Source organism: Lineus longissimus, chromosome 1, assembly GCF_910592395.1.
Source record: "Lineus longissimus chromosome 1, tnLinLong1.2, whole genome shotgun sequence".
Classification (NCBI taxonomy): domain Eukaryota; kingdom Metazoa; phylum Nemertea; class Pilidiophora; order Heteronemertea; family Lineidae; genus Lineus; species Lineus longissimus.
The window spans coordinates 27,801,932-27,828,054 of record NC_088308.1 but is presented as its reverse complement, the minus strand read 5'-3'; the positions used below and the strand labels follow the sequence as shown (position 1 = coordinate 27,828,054).

General features: G+C 41.1%; 1 protein-coding gene across 4 annotated transcripts; it reads right to left on the bottom strand.

The window, feature by feature from the left end:
* Nucleotides 1–9,507: 9,507 nt before the first annotated feature.
* On the bottom strand, nt 9,508–26,041 carry LOC135495494 (lysosomal alpha-mannosidase-like). 4 transcript variants are annotated; one of them, XM_064784237.1, is made up of 25 exons: nt 25,849–26,041; nt 25,577–25,679; nt 25,136–25,309; nt 24,600–24,793; nt 24,268–24,373; nt 22,886–22,983; nt 21,788–21,859; nt 21,384–21,500; nt 20,819–21,022; nt 20,427–20,499; nt 20,128–20,167; nt 19,652–19,841; nt 19,348–19,464; nt 18,916–19,045; nt 18,674–18,759; nt 18,176–18,397; nt 17,842–17,960; nt 17,383–17,484; nt 17,187–17,274; nt 16,844–16,933; nt 16,502–16,592; nt 16,032–16,177; nt 15,637–15,786; nt 15,109–15,220; nt 9,508–10,737 (listed from the first exon to the last, which is right to left on the bottom strand). In XM_064784237.1, the coding sequence occupies exons 1-25, from the start codon at nt 25,975–25,977 to the stop codon at nt 10,616–10,618; spliced, it is 3,075 nt and encodes a 1,024-aa protein (XP_064640307.1). In that variant the 5' UTR covers nt 25,978–26,041; the 3' UTR covers nt 9,508–10,615. The 4 variants fall into 4 exon arrangements, with proteins under 4 accessions (XP_064640307.1, XP_064640298.1, XP_064640290.1 ...); XM_064784228.1 differs by lacking the exon at nt 21,384–21,500 and adding an exon at nt 21,181–21,297 and having other exon boundaries at nt 25,849–26,040; XM_064784220.1 differs by lacking the exon at nt 22,886–22,983 and adding an exon at nt 22,625–22,722 and having other exon boundaries at nt 25,849–26,040.
* Between the last annotated feature and the right edge of the window lie 82 nt (nt 26,042–26,123).

Genomic DNA, 26,123 nt, shown 5'->3' with positions numbered 1-26,123 from the left:
CTCGGTTCAAGCAGTAGCGCATGATGTATGTAATGGGAAGATCACAGTGATATGTTAGCTCAGTCGAAGGCAGGCATGGTGTTTACCAGGTTCTGGAAGTCTTCCACGTTCCAGAGTATAGAGAGATGCCAGCTCAGTCAAATGCGGCACAGATCATGATCTGAAGTACCTGGTCGGAAGTAAACGGAGCGTTTTGCATTCTGTATCTGTTATGAGCGTTCAAAGTTTTGAGATCCAGTAAATACGAAGAGGTACTCAATGGCGGGAATTGAAATCGGGGGGGGGGGGGTAAAAGAAATTGGTTCATTCGGTTTATCCGTGATAACATCAACCGTTCCCCCGACGAAAATTAACTCTGACAGTAATTTTCTTGTTTCATAATGAAACACATGAGATCTTGGTGATAATGTCAATTAGTGTGGTCCCGAGGGTAGGCCTCGCGGGTAGGAGACGCCTCGTGAACAGAGGGCTGGGTGCCATTCACCCCCGGGCTGGTAATCTAGTGATCTTATCTCGACAATGTTTTGACATTACCACAAGGATATTTTCAAAGCCGTGTCAGTCTCATAAAGGTGTGAAGCAAAAACAGGTCTTGCCTCGGGCAGTATTCAGGGTGTCCGGCAAAGTGACCCTTGCCACGCCCTCGGGCCAAAGTCAAGAAGTCAGTGTCCAGATCTGGTCGCGAAATGTGATACCGGACAGACCTCTGTGCTGTTGTAATCATAAAGAGTGGTTTGTCGCAACACTAACTAACTGAGACGTCGTTTGGCGCTTCTTGACAACAAGGGTACCATTGTCATTGTTGCAGTTTGTGGTCAAATATGTCATCCCATACGACAGATTACATCTGTCCGGTCTCGGACACAAAATGGACAGCTCTATGTTAGACTGGTTTGATAGTCCCTTTAAGGACTAGTGAGTATAATTATGTTCCTGTACGCTTGATTGAATCCCAAGCCAGTATTGCTTTACATGTACAGTGTTGGTTGTTGACGAATAGCCTTTGTTGATATGTATGTATAGATGATGTAAGACACAACCATGAATACTGGGTATGAAGGTTATGTTAGGCAGAAGGCCAGAGAACTAGCTGGAGAATACTTGTTGTATACTAAAGAAGAGTTGACTTTGTAAATATTCGTGACCCAAAGGAATCATGTAGACGCGTCTACATCTATATTACCACCGTTTAGCCGTTGCTCCTGCTTCTTCCCGGCGAACTGATGTGCATCCATGAAACCCAAATAACAATAACGAATATTGGCCACAACAGTAAACAATACGTTATCAGATTTAGAAACTCTATATATACCGACATAACTTTCCACCAGCATGGACCTCTAATGGGCGTGGCGAAAAACTAACTATCCATAAAATGTGACCGGCCTTTGTCTAAATGCTGGTACCGGATAATCACCGGGAGAATGGACGTAAGCTTTTGTTTTTGTTGGGACATTCATTCTTTATGTTCTGTTATTGTTCTATTTTCTGATGAAATAAATGGATGATGTGCGACTTGCACGTCGAGCATGACGCGGCCAATGGACCTGTGCCAAATTATACCATTTTGTTGCAATCTTTAAATTTTCACAACTCACTGTCTGGACCCCATAAAAAATGACATATTGTAACAATACATTGTGTTTATTTTCTATTTCATTACTTGTCACGTAATTACTCCGCCAGCCATCACTGAGCCGTGGGCCGGCTTTCACGGTCGGTCGCCCATGGGAAGGGGGTGACCGTTGTTGCGGCTTATGCGGGTACAGGTGATCTAGCTCACTTCCATCATGTTCTTTTCAAAACCTCTTCTTTTGCGACGTTCCGAGACAGAGGGATGTCGCGTCCCGCAAGACAGACCGAACGAATAACCGTCGACTCATTTTTCGGAGAACATTGATACGGGCCTTCGATGTTACTCTATCTCTCTATTTGCAGAAACGTGACGGGAAGTAGACGGAAACATGATGGAAAGGTGATCACTAACTGCATGGAGATGTGAAATATTCACTATTTCCCTCATTTCTGTCATAACATTGTATCAACCTTTGATCTAAGATAAAATTTAGCGAGGGCGCTTTTCCTTGTAATCGCGTGCCAATAGCTTAAAGTACTCGGATCAAAAATATTAAGTCCAATTTGTTTAATTGGTCTTTTACCAAGATCGATTCCATCTTAAGTGGTTAATTAGGTGGACGTGTCATCTTATTCAACAGGCATATGAACTTTTCCAGTGCAATATTTTCCTTTTGCGTTGCGTCGGCTGCGTCCGGCATAAAATGCGCCACCGTTCGTTAAGATAGACCATAATTTTCTTATCAAGCGCCGCATAAGTGGATGTGCCGTCTTTCAAGTTGTCCACACTCCGCACCTGTTTATCGTGTTAATTGAGCTTCTAGTCCCCGCCACGAATCGTAAGGGGTGGCTCGATCTAATGGCCACAAAAAGACATATCCCGCAATTTTCTGTTCAAAAGATCAAGACGGTATTGGTGGTTTGTTGCTCAGCGTCGGCCCGACCCCGCAGAGGTCCCGGGGTTGCTGCAGGGACACAAAACACAACAAACACGTGTAACACGCCAGCGACCATACGCCAGGACAGTCGTCCCTGGTAAATTAACTTAGTTAAGTTCCGCAACGCGACACGTTAGGTGCTAAAATAAGATGTTAGGAGTTGAATAGGACACGACAACTCCTCAGAGGCTATGTAATTAGATAAATGAACGAATGGATAGGCTGATTTCACCAGAAAGAAAAAATTGCCGTCAAAACGTCTGAGCTAATAGGCCCTGCAGCCGCGCCTCAGGGGGGCGGTCGCATAGAAACCGAGAAATGTGATTCCGTCCATGAATAAAACCGAAGATGCAATCATGAAAATGACGTGAAGATGCATGTACATGTAAGCGCCCCAAGTTATAGCTATACCTTCGATATCATATTGCAAGAGACAAATACCTCTTGTTTCGGGGGCCTGCAAGTGCCAGTTCTTCAACGCGTGGCATTTTGTATACTTCAATATTTTCCGCAACTGAAGCAACCACTTTACAGACAATGGAGCCAAATATCTCATAAACTAAACAATTTAATTCAAGTGGAATTGAATGTTGGCTCTGGATGTATGTTGAAGAGTCACTTGAAAATACTTTCTTTGAATATCCCGCAAACACCAAACATTGTCTTGAAGGGCTGATGTAACTCGCACACGAGCGGGCGAGGGGAACTCCTCTGCGACAACTCGAAGAAAACAGAAATGCAGTCAGCAACGAACGAGTTTAGTTTGGCAATGCCGTCTGGAATCATTCTGAATGTAGCATAAGTAATAACAACCAAGATAAACTTAATATATGTTATTTTATTTCAAAATATTTTGACAATTACAAAACGTCATACGCCGGAGTAATACAAAATGTATCAGAATCCATGTAAACTATCACACTATAAATTGCAAAATGCTCGGACTATCATACTACTGGTATGTACAAATAATTTGCATATTCTCATTTGCTTAATCCAAGTTGATATCAATCCCGTCATATTATAAATGAAAACAGAAGCTACGACGACGTTGTGTCATTTTCCCGCCAAGCACTTACTCGACACATTCCGTTCTGTTTTATATAATAAATTGTCACCCCAAATCGAGGACAAACTAACATAGGTTTTTTCCAGTTCGTCAAGAAAGAATTCACCAGCAATAGTGCAAAGATTGTTACAACTTACCATACATGCCAAGTAGGTACATGTATCTGAATTCATGCAGAAAAATATTGCAAGCTTGTCTTTGCGTGTCTGATGATACATAAGCGGTTCAGTCTCAATACAATATTTGGACACGTGGAACTTCATGATGTGGTCTTATCGATGCATCATGGTTGTGACTTTGTCGCCAAGACGAATTTGGGGTGAATGAATGGAAACTGCAACCAGACCACAGGCTCTCAAGGTAGGCCTACAAGGGACCATTATTATATCTATCAAAAGCAGTCCGGATTACGCCATTTGATATCGATTCCGAAAAAACTCTGAATAAAAAAAGTGGTATTACAACTTACCAAAACACCCGAATCGCCCCTATGCAGCATCGAAGACACCACGCGAATAAGTTGGGTTTGATAAAAAAAACATCACATGTAAAAACATCTTACTTTCGTTTCACAAGCAAATCTTGCAACGCATTTATGTAACTTTGTGCCATCTGTAATGTTTCATATTTCGATAATTGTCTATCATCAGTAAGTCCAGGCACAACCTCCCTTAGTGCGTCAAACGCGACATTGAGACTGTGCATCCTGCGTCTCTCTCGAGCGTTCGCTGCCAGTCGCCGCTTTTTGACCACGTCCCTGTTAGGTTGCCTCGTTGGACCTCTCCGCTTCCCCGATCTCCCTGGACTTGCACTTGACTTTGGCCGCCGTTTCTCCTTGCGCTGCCCCTCCAGTCGTTTCCTTTGTCGCTTTGATTCCGAAACCCGACTGATAGTCTCTGTCATCGTCTTCGCAGACGACACAATACATGCGTCCAAATCTAAATTTGCCATTTCAAAATCTCCTTCATCTTTTAAGCTTTCTATGTCTTCGCAATCTATTCTTGTCATATAACTTAGACTGTAACCGTCTGAACCAGAAGGAAGACGGGCTTGGTCCGTTGATGCAGTTGCCCCGAACAAGGGGCTTTTGGAAGTCAACCCAGTCATCGCCGGAGTAGCTGCATGAGAATTGTCTACTCTTCCAGCCCCAGATACCTCCATTTTCAAATGTCCATCCATTTCGCCATGCAATGCTACGATGAACTATTTCGTCCCTTGGAATTCAGTGAAACAAAAGTCAGTCACACCCTCCTTGAACGACGAAGAGATGTCCTTACGAAATTGAACGAAATATGAACAGGAAAAAGTTCTGAAGATTTTCGATGGGAAGTTTTTCCGGTAACTAACACTGCAATAAACTGTCTATATTTTTGAGAAGAATAAGATGTCTCTCCGTGTTTGTTCAACAATATCTTTGTAAATGCGACGTTGTCTCGGTGAACATTCATTCCAAGACGCCAAGAGCAAAGGTGTAAAAGTCACGTTTCCCGTTTGGTGGAAGGTGAATAATCCAGTGTAGGGTGTCTTCTTTTCAAACGATCAAGATTGAAGTCGATCCAATGAATGTCTTCGTTATAATCAGTCTCTTAGCCTCGTCATAGATTTGGATAGTACGTGTACTGTAGTCTTATTATACACTCTATCTCTTCCACTAAGAACACATTGTCATCGTTAAAACAGTCACAACCATCCAAGACGTCTGAATCGAAGACGATATTCGAAACAGTCACAATCAATACTCTAAGACGAAATCTCGGCTGACGCAGTGATGTTTGCTGAAGGTCCTTATCAAGCATGTAATGGTGGTAAGCAACAAGAGAGCTTCTCGGACGATGGCTTACTAAAGCTCTGGTCCTCCTTCCATCTCGTCTGCTTTTCAACCCATCAATCCAACCTCGGCGTATTCTTTGATCAGCCGATTTGATAATGAGTTGACGAGGTTAGCACTGTTGGCTCACACTCTCCAACCTCGCATTAGCCAGAAAAATGAGCCAGTATCCGAGGTTGACACGCACGAGCACACACCCTCGAGCTATTACAGATCATCAACGGTATTATTCGATGAAAAGGACAAATTTACAAATTATGTTTTGCACCAACAATAGCTTTGATGCTAACATGGGCTGGTTGTTGACAAACCTGTCTCATCAGTCAATGGTGCTGATGTTATAAACGACTCTTCACCATTGTGGATCATTTGGTCTGGGGTTCCGTACCCGCGAGCGCATCCGCACTGCCTGGATCGCGAGCGCATCCGCACTGCCTCGACCGCATCGTAGGCGACGGAAAATGTACTATACCCGTGCAAGCGATACCGTCGTTAAGATAGGTCGATTTTGGCACATTTGAAGTCGTCGTCTTATCTCGGCGTCCTGGTTGTAACTTTGTCCTCATCGACGACCAATCTGGATATACATGTATTACACACTATATGTGTGGACCTCATTTTGATTTTGGGATGACTAGTATATTGCTTCATCATCGGAAAATTTCGTTATCGTCTCTATCTTGTCAGAGTAAACGATATGTAACCAAAATGCTTATTATCAGTAAGGGTGTGATGTGCTCTGACTAACAACCTTTATTGTTTCGCCCAATCAATGGACCACTTAAAAATTTTGAAATTTGATTCATGATTCATAAATGTTTGATGCTTCATCCTGGTGTAGAAGTTTGTGTTGGTCATATATGATGATCATATCGGAAATGAAATGGTCATCATTTTATACAATTTTATGGTCTCTATGCAATACATTTCAATGTCTTTTATTGCCCCTGGTCATGCAATATTGATGTCATGGTTTCGCACCTGCGAGATGCAGACGACTGGTTGTTATAAAACAGGAACCGACCACCGGCAAAACGAATCAAGTGCATGTTTTCTAATATCCGTGAAAATCATGAAACAATCGCACAAACTAATTGCTTTGTCGTCTTTGTGACCCCATCGGAGAATGATTATTTCATCAACCATAAACTAATGAATTACACGCCATTTTACGAGCATTTACTCAAAGGTAAAAGGACTGGCTGTGGGACGGGGGTGCGCGTGACCCGAGCTGGCAACTGTGGAGCTCGTGCCGTGATTGGCTTGATGGGAGTGGCCGCCGACGTCACCAAGAGATTACAACAGCAACAGAGAATCAGCACATTTTTCAACCGATCACAATATGATGCAGAACATGGGCGTTTCCCTAAAAGTTATGAAAAAGTTGCAATGAAAACGGTCAACCCTGGGTGAGTTTTGATCATTGTTGAATCCAGCTCATGGGAGCCTAATTCATTGTTTGGTGCAGATGAAAGAAGAAAGAGTATCGAACAAGAGCAATTTAACCTCACTTGAAACATGGTGTCGGTTGTATTAATCTCGTTTGACTGTCTCTATTCATTGTCGTTCTCACTGAGACAAAGTGACATCAACTGAAGAAGCATCTAAATGGTGAGGTGGCAGTGGTTTTTTTTTTTACAAATGATTCAAAAGTTTTCAATTATACCATGACATGTGTTGAAGAATGATTCTACTTCACAAATGTATTTGGTAAGTGGGTGTGAGTGGAACGCTTTCTGCCGGTGATGCACAACCCAACATTCTCACGCTTTTACTTTTGGATTTGAAATAGTCAAATGCTCATCTATCAATCAGTATCAGTGTCAGTATCTTTTTGATTATCATCAGAACGCTCAACTAACAAAATTAGTTCTACAAAGCACTTTCTATATGGCTATTATGACAAAATTAAACCAGAAAGTCAACACAGTGACTGGTGAACCAACGGGCGGAGACAAACGGAAACAAATCCAGCTATTCCACTGATTACCTTAACCAATTACACTCATTCGTTATGTTGAATATTGATAAATGTTTCTTTTTCAGGGAGTATTTAGGATCGATATCAATTTCTTTGTGACGCCATAATCAGCTCTAATGAATTGAGAGGCGATTTCGATTGTGACCGCCATCACGTTTAGCGGTTAGTTGTGCTGCTTCCGTGAGAACCTGTCTTTCAATTTGTGCCGATTTTATGGCGCAATGGTTATCATTATTTATTACACATTCATAATTTCATATGAATGAAAGTCTATTCACTCTCAAAAGGTCGGACGACTGCGCCGTTTCGTCTCCGCAGGCGGACTTTAGTTCGAGAGGACAATTATTGAAAGGAATTCACGCTCACGACATAAACTTGGCTTTGTCGCCATGGTATCCAAGAATAAAAATCGAAATGCAAAAAGGGCAAACCGAACTCCAGAATCTTTAAATTCAAACGAACTGTTGTCTTTCCGTCTCCTTCTGTGAAGGTAGGCTTTTACCGAAGATGAAAGCGTGTCGACAAAGGGGGGCTATACGGAGTGCGACCACGGTTGTCAGGGTTGAGGTGTCGCACAACGAGAAGGGTGTGCCTGGACTGATGTTAACCTGCTAGCATGATCCTCAGCTTCCCTCGCACTCATCGAAACCCTTCAGATGAGGGATCTTTTCACCTTGAACTAATTGAATTATCGTACCAGTGGCATCAAAGGTATGGGTTAAATCAAATGCGAATGACGGGCTTGCAGTCTCGTTCGACAGGGCGTCCAGACGCCTGTCCGACCGCACGCAGACGACGTTTGATCAGCATCGGACATGGTCAATCCAGGCAGCTGAAAATTAATTTTCCGTTTGAGAAAACAAGAAAAATGATTGAACTGTGGCAGGTAACGTGTTTTACAGGATTTGGGAGGTGATGGTGGGCTACCGAACTAATATTTAGTTAATGCGGGGCTGGGTTGGAGGGTGATACGATCGGAGGCCGCCGGCCGGGTGGCAACCGATCAGATCGACCGCGCCCACTGGTATTATCTGACGACATAATCCACAGTTCAACTTAAAACACTTTTGAAAAGCTTTCACGAGTGTTAGAAAACATACAGATGATGCCTTCTCAGTAAGAAATATTCTCGCGATCGGCGTGGTTACCGTAGAGGAATCCCCGGTAGAACGGAACCTTTGTGGATCAATTGAGACGATTCCCCGTGGGGCCAGGTATATATGTATTGCAATTGAATGAACAACAGAGGTCTCGTCGTTCCACATGTCCCCAACGTGTGTGGTGGAAAGCCATGTCAGTGTCGGAGTTTGGCCATGACATCAGGTTTCAAGTTTGACAATAGTCAACTTTCCGGTCTTGTCCTCGGACAGCGTTGGCATAAGATCTTGAAGGACACCGACATGACCGATACTAATTAGAGATGTTTTGCGTTGCCTGGAAACGAGATGTTTATTCAAAGGCGGAAGACCTAAACGGTGGAACAATACGGGTCCGGATTTTATTGGTTAGCTGACACGTGGACCGTTTTGTGAGAAGAAGTGTTTGATTCGATTTTCTTCACTCGCCGCCGTGGCTGGTTGGTTGTGCCACGTGCGGAGGCATGGCAACCTCTGTAAACATTGCATTTGTAATTAAAAGTGACAGAAACTCGATCTGATCTCTCTGGGCCATGTTGACGGCACTGGTGCGCAGACTCTGCAGGTGTCCTTACAACCCTGGCAAGCCGAGCTTCTCCCAGATGACGGACGCCAGTCCATCATCCCGTCTCTCACCTCTTCAGATGATCGCCGCAATAACACGAATGCGGCCTCTTGAACGTCACCAATCCAACTGGTGACCATTCAATAACTTGCAGTGATGGAAACATAAAAAGAACAAAAGCATTCACCGCAAAACCTTTTTCAATCAGAGGTCGGCAGAGACGATTACAACGTCGTTTATCGGAAGGGCCGGGTACCAAATCCTGAACAGGCTTTTTGAGCAACTTACTAATCATGATGTGATTAAAGGGACACAATGCCCAAAACATGACCTTGCAGTCCTTTCGAATGACAGTCCTCCCTCCACAGATCCTGGTCAAAATACATTCCCTTATGATTCAACTAAAGACAAACTATTATTCTTTTTAAATCGATTTATTGGTGACGGTAATCAGATCACAGGCGTTTGATTGAAAGTTTCAAATGCACACTATTTTTTTACATATATTTGAACTGGTAGCTTATCTAACAGATACAAAGCCAATGGATTGATGAAATGGAGCATTTAACAGTGGATCAAGAATACCAGGAATCTGCCCATCATGCAGGCAGGTGGGCTGTACCTTCCAATGAACTAGAAAGTCACTGCTGTATAAACAAGAGGCTCATGGGTCCAATACTCAGCTGATGATTGGTAATTTTGACTCACATTTTGTTCGACATTGATATTGATTCTCGACTGCTTAACGGGACAGACAGGGCAGAAGGAAATATAGAACATGAATTCACGACAATAAGTTTCAAAACTAATCCACTCACACAGAAAGTAGGTAATCAATTCCATACTGCATGCGGGATGAAAAAAAACATTGAGTAGCACATATTACCCATTTGGCAGGAAAGGAGAATTTCATAAAAATCTGACAGCTTCCTAATATGATACATGTATTGCAAGAAACTCAGAAGAATATCACAAGTGGAATGCATTATGCTTAACATCGGCAAGATACTTTACAACTTTATAGTCACATAATGATATAAGCTACTTCACTAAACCGGATACTCACAGAAAACAGACCTGACTTCTAAGTCCCAAGACCAAGTCTATTGGTGGTGTATGTATGTACTGAATTTCCTATAAATTAACAGACAAAAAATGCTGGTCCAGTGGAGATATATGCAAAGTACCTTTGTGACCCCTTCTCCTTCAGTGCCAGACACTGAATATATATATATATAAATTACAAAATATATTATCTGATTAAACACAGCATGTGAGTATAATATCGAGACCAGTACAGTACTATTTGATTGATACACGCTAAACAACACAGTCAGACTTTAAATTTTCATGACAAAAAAAACTGTTGCAAAAGTTATTCAGTATATCACATGACTTCATAATAAAAGCTATTACTAATATGGCCACATTGGTTATAAACCAAGGCCACAGAGTCAAATCATAGATCACTTTAGCCACATCTAATATTTGGTCTGTGTACTACATAAGAATTGTTCAGCCGCTCATTGTTTTAGAGAAACTTGGAATGTGCGAATCTGCATCGGCTGAAGAGTGACATCCAAGGCGTTGCTGGGGACGTGGTTGGATTCTGCGCCATACGACTTGTCAACGTAGCTCTTGTAATCTGGAAGTAGACAATGATAGAGAACATTGGAGTTGAGAAAAAGTTGGCGGAAATCTCTATGATTACGTCTGTAAACAAGTGATTTGTATCGCGGCAACCTGAAATTGCACCACAATCAATGACTCGGAATATCAGCATAAGAATTCAATGCAGTTGCCTCAAAAGCGGACAAATGCATTTTGATCATCAAACAATTGTTATCAAATTCAAATAGACTATTTACAATGAAAACACGCCCAGAGTAAAACTGCACATGTATAATAACTTCACGTTCTTATTGTACTCCAACTGACTTTGGTCAGGCTGCCCACCTGACATATCATAAGGATAGGAAAATTGATGTTTAACTCTTTGTAGATCACTGCTTAATTAATTGACATCGGGTATTTGTTCAAGGGTAATGAGCTGGTGGAGCTATTGAGTTGGTGGCGAACTAGGCTTCCCACCTGGTCTCTCACATCAACTCAGTCGCTTCATGGCAAATACTATAGAATGGCACGATCAGAACTGGGGGGGGGGGGGGGGGGGGGGGGGTTATATCAAACCCAAAGGCAGGTTATATACTATGGTAGTTAAACTGCAGCTGTTTTCGATCTCAGGGAATTTGAATTAATGCAGCATTGGTACAGCAAACTACATGATATGATCAAGGGGTAGGGCCTTTAAGATATATTTTGATGGTCCCATCTATTGTCTCTGGTGAAATTGTCACATTTGAATATCTTGCATTCAGATTTATAGTGCTGAATAATGGCTCATTAAGAATTTTCATGACATGTATTTTAAATTTCATGGTTTGTTGGAGGTGATAAACGCTTGCTGGTTGCCAGGGCATTTCTGAATGAAAACTCAGGGTTAAGGACCCAACTTGAATCTCGATGGAGGTTGTCACCTTGACAGGAAAGAACAACATACTTAAAACCCTGTCATAAATTAGAGTACAGAGTGATTGAGTCAAATCTAAATTGATAAACAATAGTTTCTGTTTATACAGACAATATCTGAATGAAACTCAAAACAATGAACCTGGTGTTCAATGTTTTATTAAATTCTAAACCCATGGGCTTTGTTTTCATAAACTTTGAATAAAATTAAATATATGCATCTCTTAATGTCAATCAGAAACGTAAACTTAAAATATCCCGGGGCGATTCCTTGCTGGGGATGGATGACGCACTTTGCTATTGTCAGGAAAAGAGATCATCCAAATTGCAAATGGCGACCATTAGCAGTCATTAAACGTTTCATAGCCTTTCTAAACGAAAGAAGATTTCCTCTTTTGAAATCGACACAGGACGACAAACATTTCCTGTTTGTTTTGATAATATGACGGTAGTGGCTGTGCGGCCGGAAGTCGGCAGGATACCGCTAGTCTCGCTACCTTTAGTCACAAACCTATTACAAAGCGATGCTTTGGAATTGAATCAAATGAAACTGATATAAAAACGTAGCCAATGCAAACATCGTTCTAGCTCTTCAATCAAATATAATGAATAAAATGACGTTTTCTGCGTGGATGACCCCAAAAATAATCATTTTTAAGTGTTGACTCTGCTGATTGCTTTTCCTGTGTTGGCCAGTAATTATTACAACATGACAAGGTGGAGTGTTGGTGCGCACACGTGGTCGCGAGACAACTCGGACAATAAAGCCAAAGTCTGACTGGTGTGCATTGTTGGTTTAGGTGCTGGTATTGCTGTAGCAGCACACCGCACCATCGATACGACAAGGGCTCATCTAACTCATTTCTTTTAGTGGGCATTCATGCATGGTATATTGGTCCACGGCATTTTCATGATGGACCTCTCGACTACTTTAGTATTGAGGGCAAACAAAGTCACCACGTTCTTGACAATAACTCGACGTGTCCTGATTGTCTCTTATAGACAAATCACCATTCAACGCATCCAATATTTGGCCTATCGACCGCCATCATGATTATTTCATCTTCTATAAATATGCTGTGATCTTTGCACCATATTGCCATGGTTTCTAGGAAAAGGCTGACACTCTGATCTTCAACCACACGACTGCAAACATACCAACTGATACAACTTACTGGTACACCATTGTGATTCCTCTGATTGTGCTTAAAGAGACAAAACTAATCTTTGATCCCAAAGAAAAGAAGAATCATGAAGTAAGACAATATAACTGTGCAGCCATTTGAAGTGTCTGTTTGACTATGAGAATACATGCGGCACCAATGTATAATTATCTCTCCTGCATCTAATTTGCATCGTAAATACTCATGTGTACTCCACCACGAGTCGGAAGCCCATTGTCTCAAGATCGTCAATAAATTCCTAATAAAGCCCGATCAAGTACACTGAAATTCGAAACATTACAGAATTGCCTGAACTCCGCAAGTCTATGAGCACTCGACAAAAATTTAGAGCAAGAACATCAAGATGTTGTTGAGGACTTCCTAAATGACTGGATCTAATTTGCCAGCTCACAAACCAGCATATTCTTAGCTACTTAGGGCTCTCCTCAACTTAATTGCATTGTGCTCTCTATAGAATCCTATTATGATGGCTCATTCAAATGGGTCTTTTCTCCCATCTGAAGCGGAACTAACGTGGGGCCATTTTTATGCAATCGTCAAATGTTTTATTTTGTAAGACACCCCTTGATTTATGTAATAAACATCAGTACTCTAAAGACATAAAAATAGGCTGTATACATCAGTCATGTATGGTTCATATTGGAAACGTGGTCAGTCATAATGCTAGATAAGTAGATTTATGTAACAATACCTTCGGACTAATCAACATGTCTTTTAATCTTTTCCCAAGGATGGACACCATGAGGAGGAGAAATATCCCCTTGAGTTGTACTCATCAAATTCTGTTACGAATCAGGGTCAATTATTAACACATCCGTCAAAGGTGATGATAATGTGACATGATTAAATGAAAGCAGTGAACCTGCAGGGGCGCATTCATCACATCAGATCATACATGTCATATGAGAGATGGCCGGTCCGCTGCCGGTGACCAAGAGAAATGAAATCACAAGGGCATGTCCTCAATGGTCAATTTAGATAATGAACTAATTGTAGTCCTTGAAACCAGGTCAGGATTGTATTGTTTCGTCACGTGTGAGGATGAACGGAGGACGGACAAAATGAACAAATGAGATCAAAATGGAGTGAGCACCCTTTGTTTATCACATTTATAGATCAGATGATTTGGCAAAATCAAGCGATTACTTCCAGAGTGATTCAATTGATTGTGATAATATTTTGGGTTAATGTCTTCCTAGACATCAGATGGAATGATAGTCAGGTCATTTTCATACAAAAATTTTGTAAACAATGAAACTTTATCGAGAATGAATATCATTTGATTTAATTGATTAAAATAGATTCCTTTTATGATGATTTGAGGGCAGCGACACATCCACAATCATGGGTAGTTTCAGGACAGCCATAACTTTTGTGTTCCAGGAAAAACGTGCTATTCCCCTCTTTGACCATAACCCCATGACATCTAACTCTCCAATTTTTACTGTTGTATTTGCTAACAATAACCTCAGAATAAACGACACAACATAAAACACCAAACATAATCCAATAAACTCATTTATTGTTTGGTTTTTGGAGTATACCCTTGAACAGCGGACCCCATGGGTCCTGGTTCCCGCAAATCATTCAAGTGGCCTGAGCCTGAGGTTGAGGTGGACGAAATCTTGCGCTTGACACAATCTTCCCCCTAAAGGTGTCACATGTCCTGTTCAAACCTTAATTAACAAGTTAATGCACCTAATTTTGAGTTTATTCAGGTATTTATCAAAACGTTCAAATCATTTGTATGGCTTGTTCGGATCTTTTGATATTTTTTACTCAAAATTAATTGAAAAACAGCTGAAGGAGCCATATTGAATTCATGTCTACCCTATTACCCAGGGACATCAAAGTTAAAATTGGTTTATGAGGCACACCACAAATTATGATACTGCATGATTAAGGATTCCACCTGTTATTAACATGGATTGTGTGCGCCATTATCAAGTTTTGAATAGATAGTTAAATGCTTCAGATAATTTTTTACACGGAGCCCTGAACTTTAGCTAGGAAATGAATTTCTAGCCAGCCATTCTGGAGATAGCTTCCATATTTACAGTGACAGCAATTAGTGATTTGATTCTATTGTGCGTCGGCAATGGGCAGTAAAATTGAGGTCATTTAAATTCAGAATGCCCCAAGGGTGCGATTTAGGAATTAATTGTGATATTTCCATCACGATGATTTGATGTACCCCGTCCCGCTATCAGTGTTGTTTCCTTCAGGTGTTCAGTGCTTGGTCAGGTGGCAACTCAAAGTAGGGCAAGTTACAACATCAACGATATGATTATGAGACTACTCACCATTCTGAGTATCTTTGAAGTTCCATTTCAAACGATGAGAATCAGCGAGTCGCTGATTGGCCCCAAGCATGAGCTCGTCAACAGAACCAATCTCAAATGGAGCAAACAGGCCCTGAAAAAGATTATTCATTTTGCATACGGTCAAAGGTGTCTCTATAAGTCTCAAGTTATTGGTCAGTAAAAGGAAATAACCAAGGACTCAAGCCAAGTTAAACGATGCTGCTCAGTTCCCAGCAAAGTATGAGATTCATTAATATCATTGTCATATATGCAGATTTTAGGCTTGATTTACATGCAAGGGTTCTTACCCTTTGTCAAAGTACTGCCCTTGGGAACTTCAACTAGGAACAAGAACATATGAATTGCCAACGACAATAACACAGCCATGCCGCACTACCATCGCCATCTATTGTGCTCTTAGTAAACCAAACTCCCTCTCTCTTCCATTATCCATATTGAAACCAATATGAACAAAAAGATGTAAATAAATTTCCTTCCGAGGAGGCTAACAAAAATGAAGCAACTCACCAGAAGAGAAACCGTTGCAGCCTTAGATAAAGTTGCATCTTCATTCTTCTCATAGAAGTGCTCCAATCTCAACAGAAACGTGCTGGCAGTCCACTGTTCCATAGTCAACAGATGAACATTGTCGGGCAGAGCTCTCTTTACGCCAGAATACTGAAAAGATGATACGGAAAAGTATGAACTGGTTTCTTGCAACAGCAGGCCTAAAAAAGACGGAGCAAACAATCATTGCACCTCCAAAATAACTTTCTGAACTTGAGCTCATCAAAAGATGGGTACAACCATTTAGGCATCTCAGCAGGTTACGTTCTGATATGTCTCCAAGCAACTCTTGAATGTCTTGAACTGTTCAGGACACTATCTCCAAAATCTCCAATATGGTATCGTGTGTAACTTACCATCACATTGTACTTGGCAGTCCAAGCAGAGTATGGAAGACTGTTCTCCATAAACGACAAGGTAGGGGCCATGAAGAGTTTCTCGGCCATGTCACGATGCAGGCTACCAGAAGCTTCAATGGTGTCCAAGAGGAGATACAGTTTACCTGAAATCAAGAAGAAAGAGAGTAAATATACAACAATTCAGGAATTGTCTAGGAGAAGGTTCCTTGCATCAAACACTAAAAAGGACACAAGCCATGCTAGCACTTTGTCTAAACAGAGAATGGTAACTCCTTTCACCCACTGTAACTACAGTGGAACCTCTGTTAGCGGACACCTCTCTATTAAGGACAACCTCATACAATAGAGATCTAAGAGTCAGCCTTGTGCAATACCACTTCATTTAGCCTCCTGCTCCAGCATGTTCCACAGTGACAATGCCCAGTAAAATGCAACACCTCTAAGTCTAGGTTGCTCATATCATTTACCTCTGACGATCAGTCCTTTCTTATCGCAGCCCTGTTCATTGAGGGCTTCATTCACACCAAAACCATCATCGTGAAGCATCCGGCGATGCAGCTGAAAGAAGAGAGAACTCTGACTAGGTGCACCTAAAACAAGAGAATTTGGCAACTCCAACAGTATGTTAAATGATGATTTATCTACAAACAATAGTCTTGCTGATAGACCATCAGTACTTGACTTCAAAGACGCATTGGTTCGACAATCACAACAAAAGTATAAGCAGTGCACTGTACACCACTGCACGCAACTGCCATATTTGACTTCATTGCTGTTGACTAGATCAGGTAAGAAAGCTGTCTACCTACCATGATTTCAAGATCACCGTCTCTCATACTGCTACCCCCTAGTGAACGGTCTGTTAGAATTGAGAACTGGGCCTTCTTGTTCACCTCATCCTGGAGTAAAAACAAGGTTTCTAATGAAAACATTCATGTGTATTCTACCATTACCTGAATTGGCTATGTGTCCGAAGTATGCCGATCACTGCCTCTTGTGTTATATAAAACACTATATAAGGACAGGTTTTGGATGGAAGTTGAAACCATACTTGGTCATCCACCCAATCATAACTAACAAAATCCTGCACTTCACCTTTAACTTGCATCGAATGTTGGAGAATTGGTCCAAATGAAGGAAGAATTGACCTACCCTAAGGAAGATACGACTGTTGACTGGGTAATAGTTCACTGACACCGGCTCAGTGACATTCAGCTTCCAGGTCGGACGATAATCACGACTGAAACAAGAACGGATAAGATCATTGAAGTATATAGACTAGAAGCAACTTTTCATGTACATTCTGATAAATAGCACAGACCCAACTTCATGGCAATACTCTACTTACGTTCTGAGCTGAATCTCCCTGCCGTTAGCATCAGTGTAGAAGAGCTTATTAGATGCCAGTCCAGTCCTGAAGTAACTGACAACTTCTTTGCCCTGTTTATCACTGCAAGAAGAAAAGCATAAATCATCGGTTAAAAACAAGCTCTACAGTATTGAAGTGAACAACAGCCATTTGAACTTCAGATGGCTGGCAGTTATCAATGTTATTTCTTTGTTTACTTCTTTTGCCTCAATGTTGGATAAAAGAAAATTTAGCCATAGCCAGCGCTCCAGATCAGCTCTGCCACCAATGGGACTTGGGCTGAAGTCCAAGCCTCAATGTTCAAATGTTTGTGGAAAACCTGTTATTCAGGCATCTATCCAGACTTCGGAACTTTTCCCTTCAACACAAAAGGTTTTGTTCTCAATGCCGCTAACATACATTAATCATGCCTCACAATCATACCAACTTTCAACTTACGCAACAGGAATAGGCCCCACAGTCCATTCAAGTTCAACATATTTAGCATTGTTGTACAATCTGATCACTTGTGTTGCCCATTCGTTCATTGTTTGGTGTACTTCTGTCACATGTAGACCCTGAAACACATAGCAACAGGTTTGTTATCTCCAAAAGGACGATGAAGACAACGCTTACATGTACCAGTGTTGAGCTGCCAAGTCTTCCATGGAGGTATAGCTAAGGCAACATTGAGAAAACTTGCTGAAGGCTTTTCTGCAGAAATAAAGCAACATCCTGCCAGATTATCTGAAAATTAGTCAATATTTCTAAACAGACTTTCTGAGTTTCTCACCTCAACTTTAGTAACCTTTACTGAGTTTGCTGTAGGTAGAGGGAACTTCTCCTTTGGTCTGAAGATGTACGCTCCAGAGTTACGCCACTTTGGTGCAGACTGGTTTCCTTGGAAAGATGAGTAGTAGAGGATGGACTGCTGTAGCGGGATGGTGATCCCTTTATCTTTGTTGGTCATGCTTTCTATCATGCCAGTGGTTGGGTTGATCGAGACTGATACATGCTGAAGTAGACAAGTAAAAGTAGTCACACACTTGACACAATTGTATTAACATGACCTATCCTCCTGCTACGATGTTTTGAAAGACCTCATATGTTTCTTGTTCGACCTTTCCTGTGCTGTCCAATTGCTTAACCTGTGGTTCTGCAAGAGGGCCAGATCATCTGGAGACTTTCACTAACACCTTTGCTGCCATTGAAGAGTTGACGATCAGCCTGGGTCCCTTAGTTCGCAGTGGTAATAAATGATATAACAAACAGCACTTTGTTCACAACATACCTGATTTTGGATTACAATGTCATCCTGTTTTTTCAAAGTACTATCCCTGGTGACGCGACTTGCCTCATTCTGGTGGAATAACAAGCCTGGAAATAGAATGCATCGATGGTATATTTCATAGAGCATCATTTCCAGTTTATATTCATAGCAAATCAGCGTAAACATTTTGAAATTTCGCATGAAGTAACAGCATCAAAATCATTAAGAATACAGAAAGCTCGAATAGAATTTTCAAAACTCACTTGTTGTATAATTGAAGAAGTAGTTACTGAATCCTAACGGCGGTAGGCTGACGTTCATGAGCAGTGTGTATTGAGCTTTGCTGGGCTTTCTCTCGGGGATGGCTTTGGTTCTGGAACTGACAGGCACCATCTGAAAACAATAAAGTGCATTGGTCAACTTCAATTGTTCAAATGCTATAGATAAGCCTGGTGAGCAGCTCTCCTTTATCTTTTATACTAAAGTAAATGGCCTGACATATGGATCACCTACTTCTCATTACACTGAGATTCTCAATCAATCTTGAATAACCTAGAATGCTGTTGAAGTTAATCATTTTGCTGCTGTGAGTCCTAATGCACTTCCAGATCAGTTAGTCTTCCAACTTGGGTACCGAAATGGATGCATGTACACTTGAAGCCTGGTTGTTTAAAGATGGAGGTCGATGTACCCACCTGTGTCACTACTGGTTTACCATCAGGGCCAGTGACTCTATAGGCGCTGTTCACCACTGGGAGGCGCACCCATGAAGTAACAGGTCGGGCGATAGGATTGTAGACAGTAAGGACAAACTGAAAGAAAAGAGAAAGCTTTAGACTTATGTCATGTTGCATGCGAATGCAAGCCTGAAGTTATATCAGAGACAACGTCAGAAGTTCACTGCTATTCGATTATGATAAAGTGACAAATATTGAGGACTATCATCAAATGGTCCAAACACTTCCTTGTCGGAGACCTGACAGTCATTCATTCACTCACCTGACTATGGGACTCAGTGAATGCACATCTACTGATGTTCATGAGGTCACAGAACTGATGATCTGGTGTTACGTCTGATCCCTTGGCCATCAGCTTCTGGTAGGCATGGCTTACGACTTGCTGGGATTCAGCAGTCCCATTGGCAAGTCTCTCCGCATAGTCATACGCCACATGCTGTTTCTCTGTACCACTGGAAAGAGGAAACATGTCACATTTTCAAACATGACAATACCTATATTATCAAACGGCTACATGCTCTAAAAGCATTTCCTCTTTGGTATCAGACTGCATAACCTCTGTTTCCAGTTGGCATCACTATGACTTAGTGCTTCTCATTCAAGGTAGATGTTTGAGGGTGTGAAGAGCCAGTAACCTTTATTACCAGAAATCCAAATTCTTATGGTAAGTGTGGCGTAATTTCACATTTCTTTTCAGTTTCATGAAAAGACCCGTAGAGAGTAGATTGCTCAACATACCTGACAGCATCATGGTGTTGGGCTACTCCCATGGCTCGTTCTGAAATAACATGTAGGACAAAGATTTCAGGCAAAACTACATCAAATCTTCAGAACTCATACAACCCCACATGACCGCCTATTTGAAAAAAATTTCAATCATCAGGCAGATTGGTTCACTGCACTATTGGTACCATGTGACATCAATAAGCAGACATCATTATTCGGGTTAACATAAAGCATTCAATGTACTCAATAGAGGCTCAAGACAAGACAGCATGTATGGCCTGTGAATGGAAACTGCAAGATATCGTACTCACTGAGAACACCCAACTTGTAGTTACTGCTATGCTCAGGCCCCAACTGCGACAGAGTATCGAGCTGTTTGACCGCCTGAAAAACAGTAAAAGTCATCATATGTACATGTACCATTCCCAGATGAAAACTATCAGACAGTAGTAATCGTGGTAACACTCAGGGTCATATTATGGAAGGTTCAAGATCACAAGCTGCAATATAATAAAGGCAGCTCAAGAACTCCCAACAAATACACTTGTTAACCGGTTTTCTTATTCTTGGCGTTGAGTATACCTGTAGGCAGCAACGTCTGGGCTTGGGTAAAGTCCTGATGTCCACACACACAAGTGATCTGCAAATGAAGGCAATGGTGTGAAATTATCATGAAACTCAAACTGGAACCAACATGTCTTACCTGAAGGAAATTGTTTGTCTCCCTGACGTATCCCTTGAGTGAGGACCTGCTGGTGAAGTAGCCAGTCCAGTACGCATGTGGGTCAGAGGCATAGGGAAAGAAGTCATCTGACTTGGATGGCCAGGTGTAGTTAGCTTTGTTTAGGGCGTACAAATAACATGATGGTGTAGAGTAGAGGAGGTTGAGCTTGCTGCCCTCAGCTTGCTGAAATAAGAATGTTCTGTTTATACTTAAATGACCTATTTTCTTCAGTAGAAGGGTATTTTGAAATGTATTTTGCACTTTAAGTTTGTAAAGATATTCAGCTACAAGATGGGTTTCACTCACTTCTATGTACACACAAATTGCTTACAAGCACTCACCCTATCATTAACATATTTGATGAGCTTGTCGAGGTTTTTGAAATTCATATTTGCATTCTGGAACTGAAAGTCTCCACCCATGGTTTGCATAATGTGGTTCGTAGCGAAAGCCTTTGCCTGGAGGAAAAGAGACAGAAAGCCAAGCAGTGAAGGATGCATGTCAACCAAGAGAGAAACACCAAGCTTAATCTATAACAACATACCCTATCATTGACGTATCTAATGAGCTTATCAATGTTTTTGAAATTCATGTTGGCATTTTGGAAGTTAAAGTCATCTCCCATTGTTTGCATCACATGACTGGTAGCAAATGCCTTTGCCTGTTTAAGAAAAAGAACGAATGTGAGCCAGTAGATTGACCCAGTGGATTGACGTGCAATCTGAAAACACTTCATATTCTCCACATCTCCTTTTCTCCAAACTTTGAACAGTTACCAAAACACCAACTTATTCAATATGATGCTGCAAGAAACTTATCAATGAAGAAGAACAGACAATTTTGTTTATTTATAATATCTTGTTTCTGGAAATGAACAGACAATAAAACACCAATTACAATTTCTACTAAATATCGATCTGGAATCCTTGTCATTCTCAGCCAACTTACCCTGTCACTCATTGCCTTCATGAACTCATCGACCCTGGCCTTGACATTATCATCATGCAGCCTGTCATCATCCTGAAATGAATACAAGTCGCCATTCTATCAGCCAATCACAAAACTAGAAAACTAACTGTCTTTGATGTCAAAACATTCCAAGTAGTCTTTGCTCTGATAGCTTAACTTTTTAACTAATAATCCCACTCGAGATTTCTACAAATGAAATCTAGTAAGCGCATCTTTCAACATCTACAAAGCATCTTCTTTTGGATTTTTGAGTGCTGATTAAAAGCAAGGTTTCTGATCGTTTCTCTGTGAGTAGGATGTTCTACAACATTTCTGCAGATGAAAATATGCAAATTCCTAAGCAAAGAGCCGCTATTGAAGAGAGAAGCATGAATCCTGGAGGGACAAAAGCTAATTAAGACATGACAAAAAATCACCCCTCTTGAGAATGAGAGAGGTTTCTTTTTTCTTGTGAAAGAAGGTGATGATAGGTTACAGGTTACAGGCTACAAGATTGGACTTGGGAAAAACAGGAAGATCTGGAGTTAAGAGAAACACTTTATGAATTACATGTAGTTTCGCCAAGACTTACCAAAATAAAACCATCCGTACCATAACTTTAAAACATGTTATTTGTGCACACTGTGCATTACATTACATTACAACATCTCGAGAACTACTAGTAGCATATAAAACATGCTTCTTTACTAACTGATAGAGATGTGTTCTTTTCTGAATTGCAAACCATAAAGCAGCATTTCGCAGTAAATAAGTACATGTATGTTTCTCTAACAGAAGCGAAAGCAGACCCGCTCTAAATGTGAGTTTAAATCTCACCATGATCGGAGTGTCCTGACATTTCTCATCAAAACAATATCCCCCAGGTGCACCATATCCTCCATAAAAAGCTCCCGTAAATATGTTGCCTGAACTGCCTATGGAGGAGAGAAACAAGTGAAATGTTACCGGCAAAATCTAGAAAAGTGCGGAAGGTTTTTTGCACAGAAACATGCTTTTGATGAAAGGAAGGTTAGTAATAGTTTCACAAACAGCAGAAAGATATTGGGATGTATTCTTTCACCTTCAGCTTGAACTCACCCTTATTGGCTCATCTCGACAATTCGTATCAAAACAAAACCGTGATGGAGCACTGTAGTGGCCATAAAATGCTCCAGTGAAAAGGTTGGCACTCTCCCCTACACCAAGTAAACAGATAGTCAGCAAAGTAAACAGATGAATAGCAAGCAAAGGAAACCTTAGGAAGACTATCCTTTTGCTTATTGAGGGGAGGGTGACATGTCCCCCCCCCCTTCCCCCTCTGAGGAAACAAGGACACTTTCAAACCTTAAGGCTGAAATACAAAACCGTCAGTGATATGTTTTACGTTGTAACATTTACTTCTGGACGAAGTTGGACCATGTTAGAAGTATGCCTATATAGAATGAAACATAATGGAAGAGCATGGCTAACTGGACATAAAAGGAACACAAACATAGGAGAACACTCATCAAATCAAACAACCTATCTAGTTGGGGCCTATATCTCAGGAAGGCTGGATTGGGCAAGGCAACTTTTTAAAAATGTACCTTAAAAAATTTATGGAAGTTCCTGGTTGTAACTAAATCATGGGCACACAATTCACAAGACCATGACTTACTCTGATAGGCTCATTATTAGGTTGTCGGACACATCTCGAGTCAAAGCAGAAGTTATTTGGGGATCTGTATCTATCATAAAACACCCCAGTGAAAAGGGTATCATCTGCAAGGGATTGTGAATCGAAGTAAGAGGGATATGAAAACAGATTTATCCTGCTACATGGACAATGGAATTGCTCCTTCAGCTGAGGAGAGAGGAGGCTTTGCTTTTGTGAGTTCAACTCCCATGCAAGAGACAAGTTTTGTCATGTACCAAGTAATTAATAAGCCATCATATTTCCACTCAAAATCTAAAGATGATTAGTCTTTGTTAAATGCATGTGTTGGTTAAGGCTATGGTGATTGGTGCCAAGGAGTCATACAGAGGTCAGAGTGGAGGGAGGTGATAAGACAGAATGACACAACTTTAGGGGTAAGGTGATGAAGCAGTCCATGTAACACATTGATTTTACAACTCTTAAGACGGGGTTGAAATCACAAAGCAAAGAACTTACAGCAACTGGGTCATTATTGGGCTGAGCATTACATCTTGAATCAAAGCAGTAGTACTGGGGGGCATCATAATTCTTATAGAATACCCCACTAAACAAGTTAACATCTGCAAACAACGACAATGTTCAAACTAAGTATCTGTTAAAGAGAGAATACAGGCATGTTGTATTGTGTTGGTATTGTGTTTTCTAATGAAAAGGGGGAAACTTGGTACATGTATCACTCCTGGGGTACCACTATACATCTGCTTCTCAACATTAGAGAACATTTTGATCTCCCTCGTTTCGTTAATAGAAAGGCTGAGCTAGATGTCGTCCAGCGACAACTTACCGAGGTTATTACTCGCCTTCCACATCATTTCGAGCGTCTTCTCTGCAATTCTCTTTGCCTTGTCTGCATAGTCGATACGGGCGAAAAATAAACCATCGTATCCCATCTGAAAGGAAACAGGAATCTTCAGATAAATTTATCAGAAATCTGTTGGTTTTCATAGTAAATTAAAGCAGAAAGACGACACTTGGATTTGAAATAGTCTGATTTGTTCTACCTGTAGCAACATTTACACAGCTTTTTTACTTCTGAACACAAATTCCATCCAATATACTTCTTGCGCCTGACCAGTATCACAATCAATGAATCTAGAAGCCTTTTTCTATTCTTACCTGAGCAAAAAGTGAGGCTTGTTCCTTAGAGTGACCAAAAGGATCGATCTGCCAAGCCACACGTGGCCGAGCACAGTCTCCAAAGTTATCCCGCAGAAACTTGAAACCAAGCGTATGCTGATCGATGATGGCATTGTAATGTGTGGCAGCTTCATCATTCATGCACCAGCCTCCAAGGATAAACTCAAGACGGCCTGAAAAATACAGCACTCCATAAGATTTCATTCAAAGCAACACAACTCAAATTGCAGCATGCAGTTCTTGATAAGCAGAAGTGGGCATCCTTTAAAATACATATATCTTTCTTCTGCAGCCAAGAACATCACTGGCTTGACCCATAAAAGAAAGCTTCCTGTGATAATGTACCTACATACCTTTAATATTTGACCAACACCAAGAATATCACTGCTTGCAAAGCACCCCTGGCAAATTCAACAGGTTGATCAATGGCACTTATCTAAAACAGGCAACTTTTGAAAAGCTAAATCTGTCATCATTGAAGTCTAAATGTTGATATCCAAGTAATTCTAGCCTACCTTCGTTAACAAGTTGTTTGACTTGATGTCTAACGAGGTCATGCTGCTGATTCCACCAGCGATAGAAGAATGCCATCTCGACGTATATGAACCTCTTTTTGGGATCTTTCTGGAGCTGATCAATGACGCTGTCCAAGATGTACTGGACACCTGCATCTTGGATGTTATTTCGAGCTGAAGGACAGATTCAAATTTAGTTTAGACCGACAGCCAACTATGCTTTAGGCCAGCAAACATGAAGACAATACACATTATCATTACAGTGTGTATTATCAATAAAGTGTGTCAAGAAGAACTGTTATCAAGCAAAAAACATGGCCAAATCACTAATGATGGATATCATTATTAACAACATCACATGGCATAGACAATGAGATACCTGGAGGAAAACCACTCAATCACATGACAGGTCAGATGAGCCTGGTTTATAAAAATACTCACAGCCATAGTAGTACTGATCAACAGTTTTTAGCCATCCAACATCATCATGTGTGTGTGGGATCAGATGGACATTGACCATCCCTGCTTTACCAAGGTCACATGTCTGAAACAGACACAACAATTTTCAGACATTTATTCTATCCTAATACAAAATCACCGGCACATCTGGAAAAGGGCCCATGTCGTTGGTTCATTCATCCTGAATTTGACAGAACTAAGCAAAATTCCCAAAAAATAAAACTCAAGACGTCAAGTTTAAGCAAAATTCTTACCTCATAACCACACTGAGAAGAGCTGCTCGTCACCTTATTGTTCTCCTCAAATAAATACCGATACCAGGGCGTGCCCATGCATCCGCAGAAGGTCGCAAAAAGGAGAGATAAACAGAGCAAAGTTTCCATTTTCACAGAGTGAAAGTCGGTACTTCTGACGAGTTGCTGAGAACTAATCTCGAGTTCAAGCACGTGATTGATTGTGGAAACAAACACGGTCTCGTGACCGAACGATGTTATATCCAATCCGCCTTAGCAGGTCATGTGATCTTTGA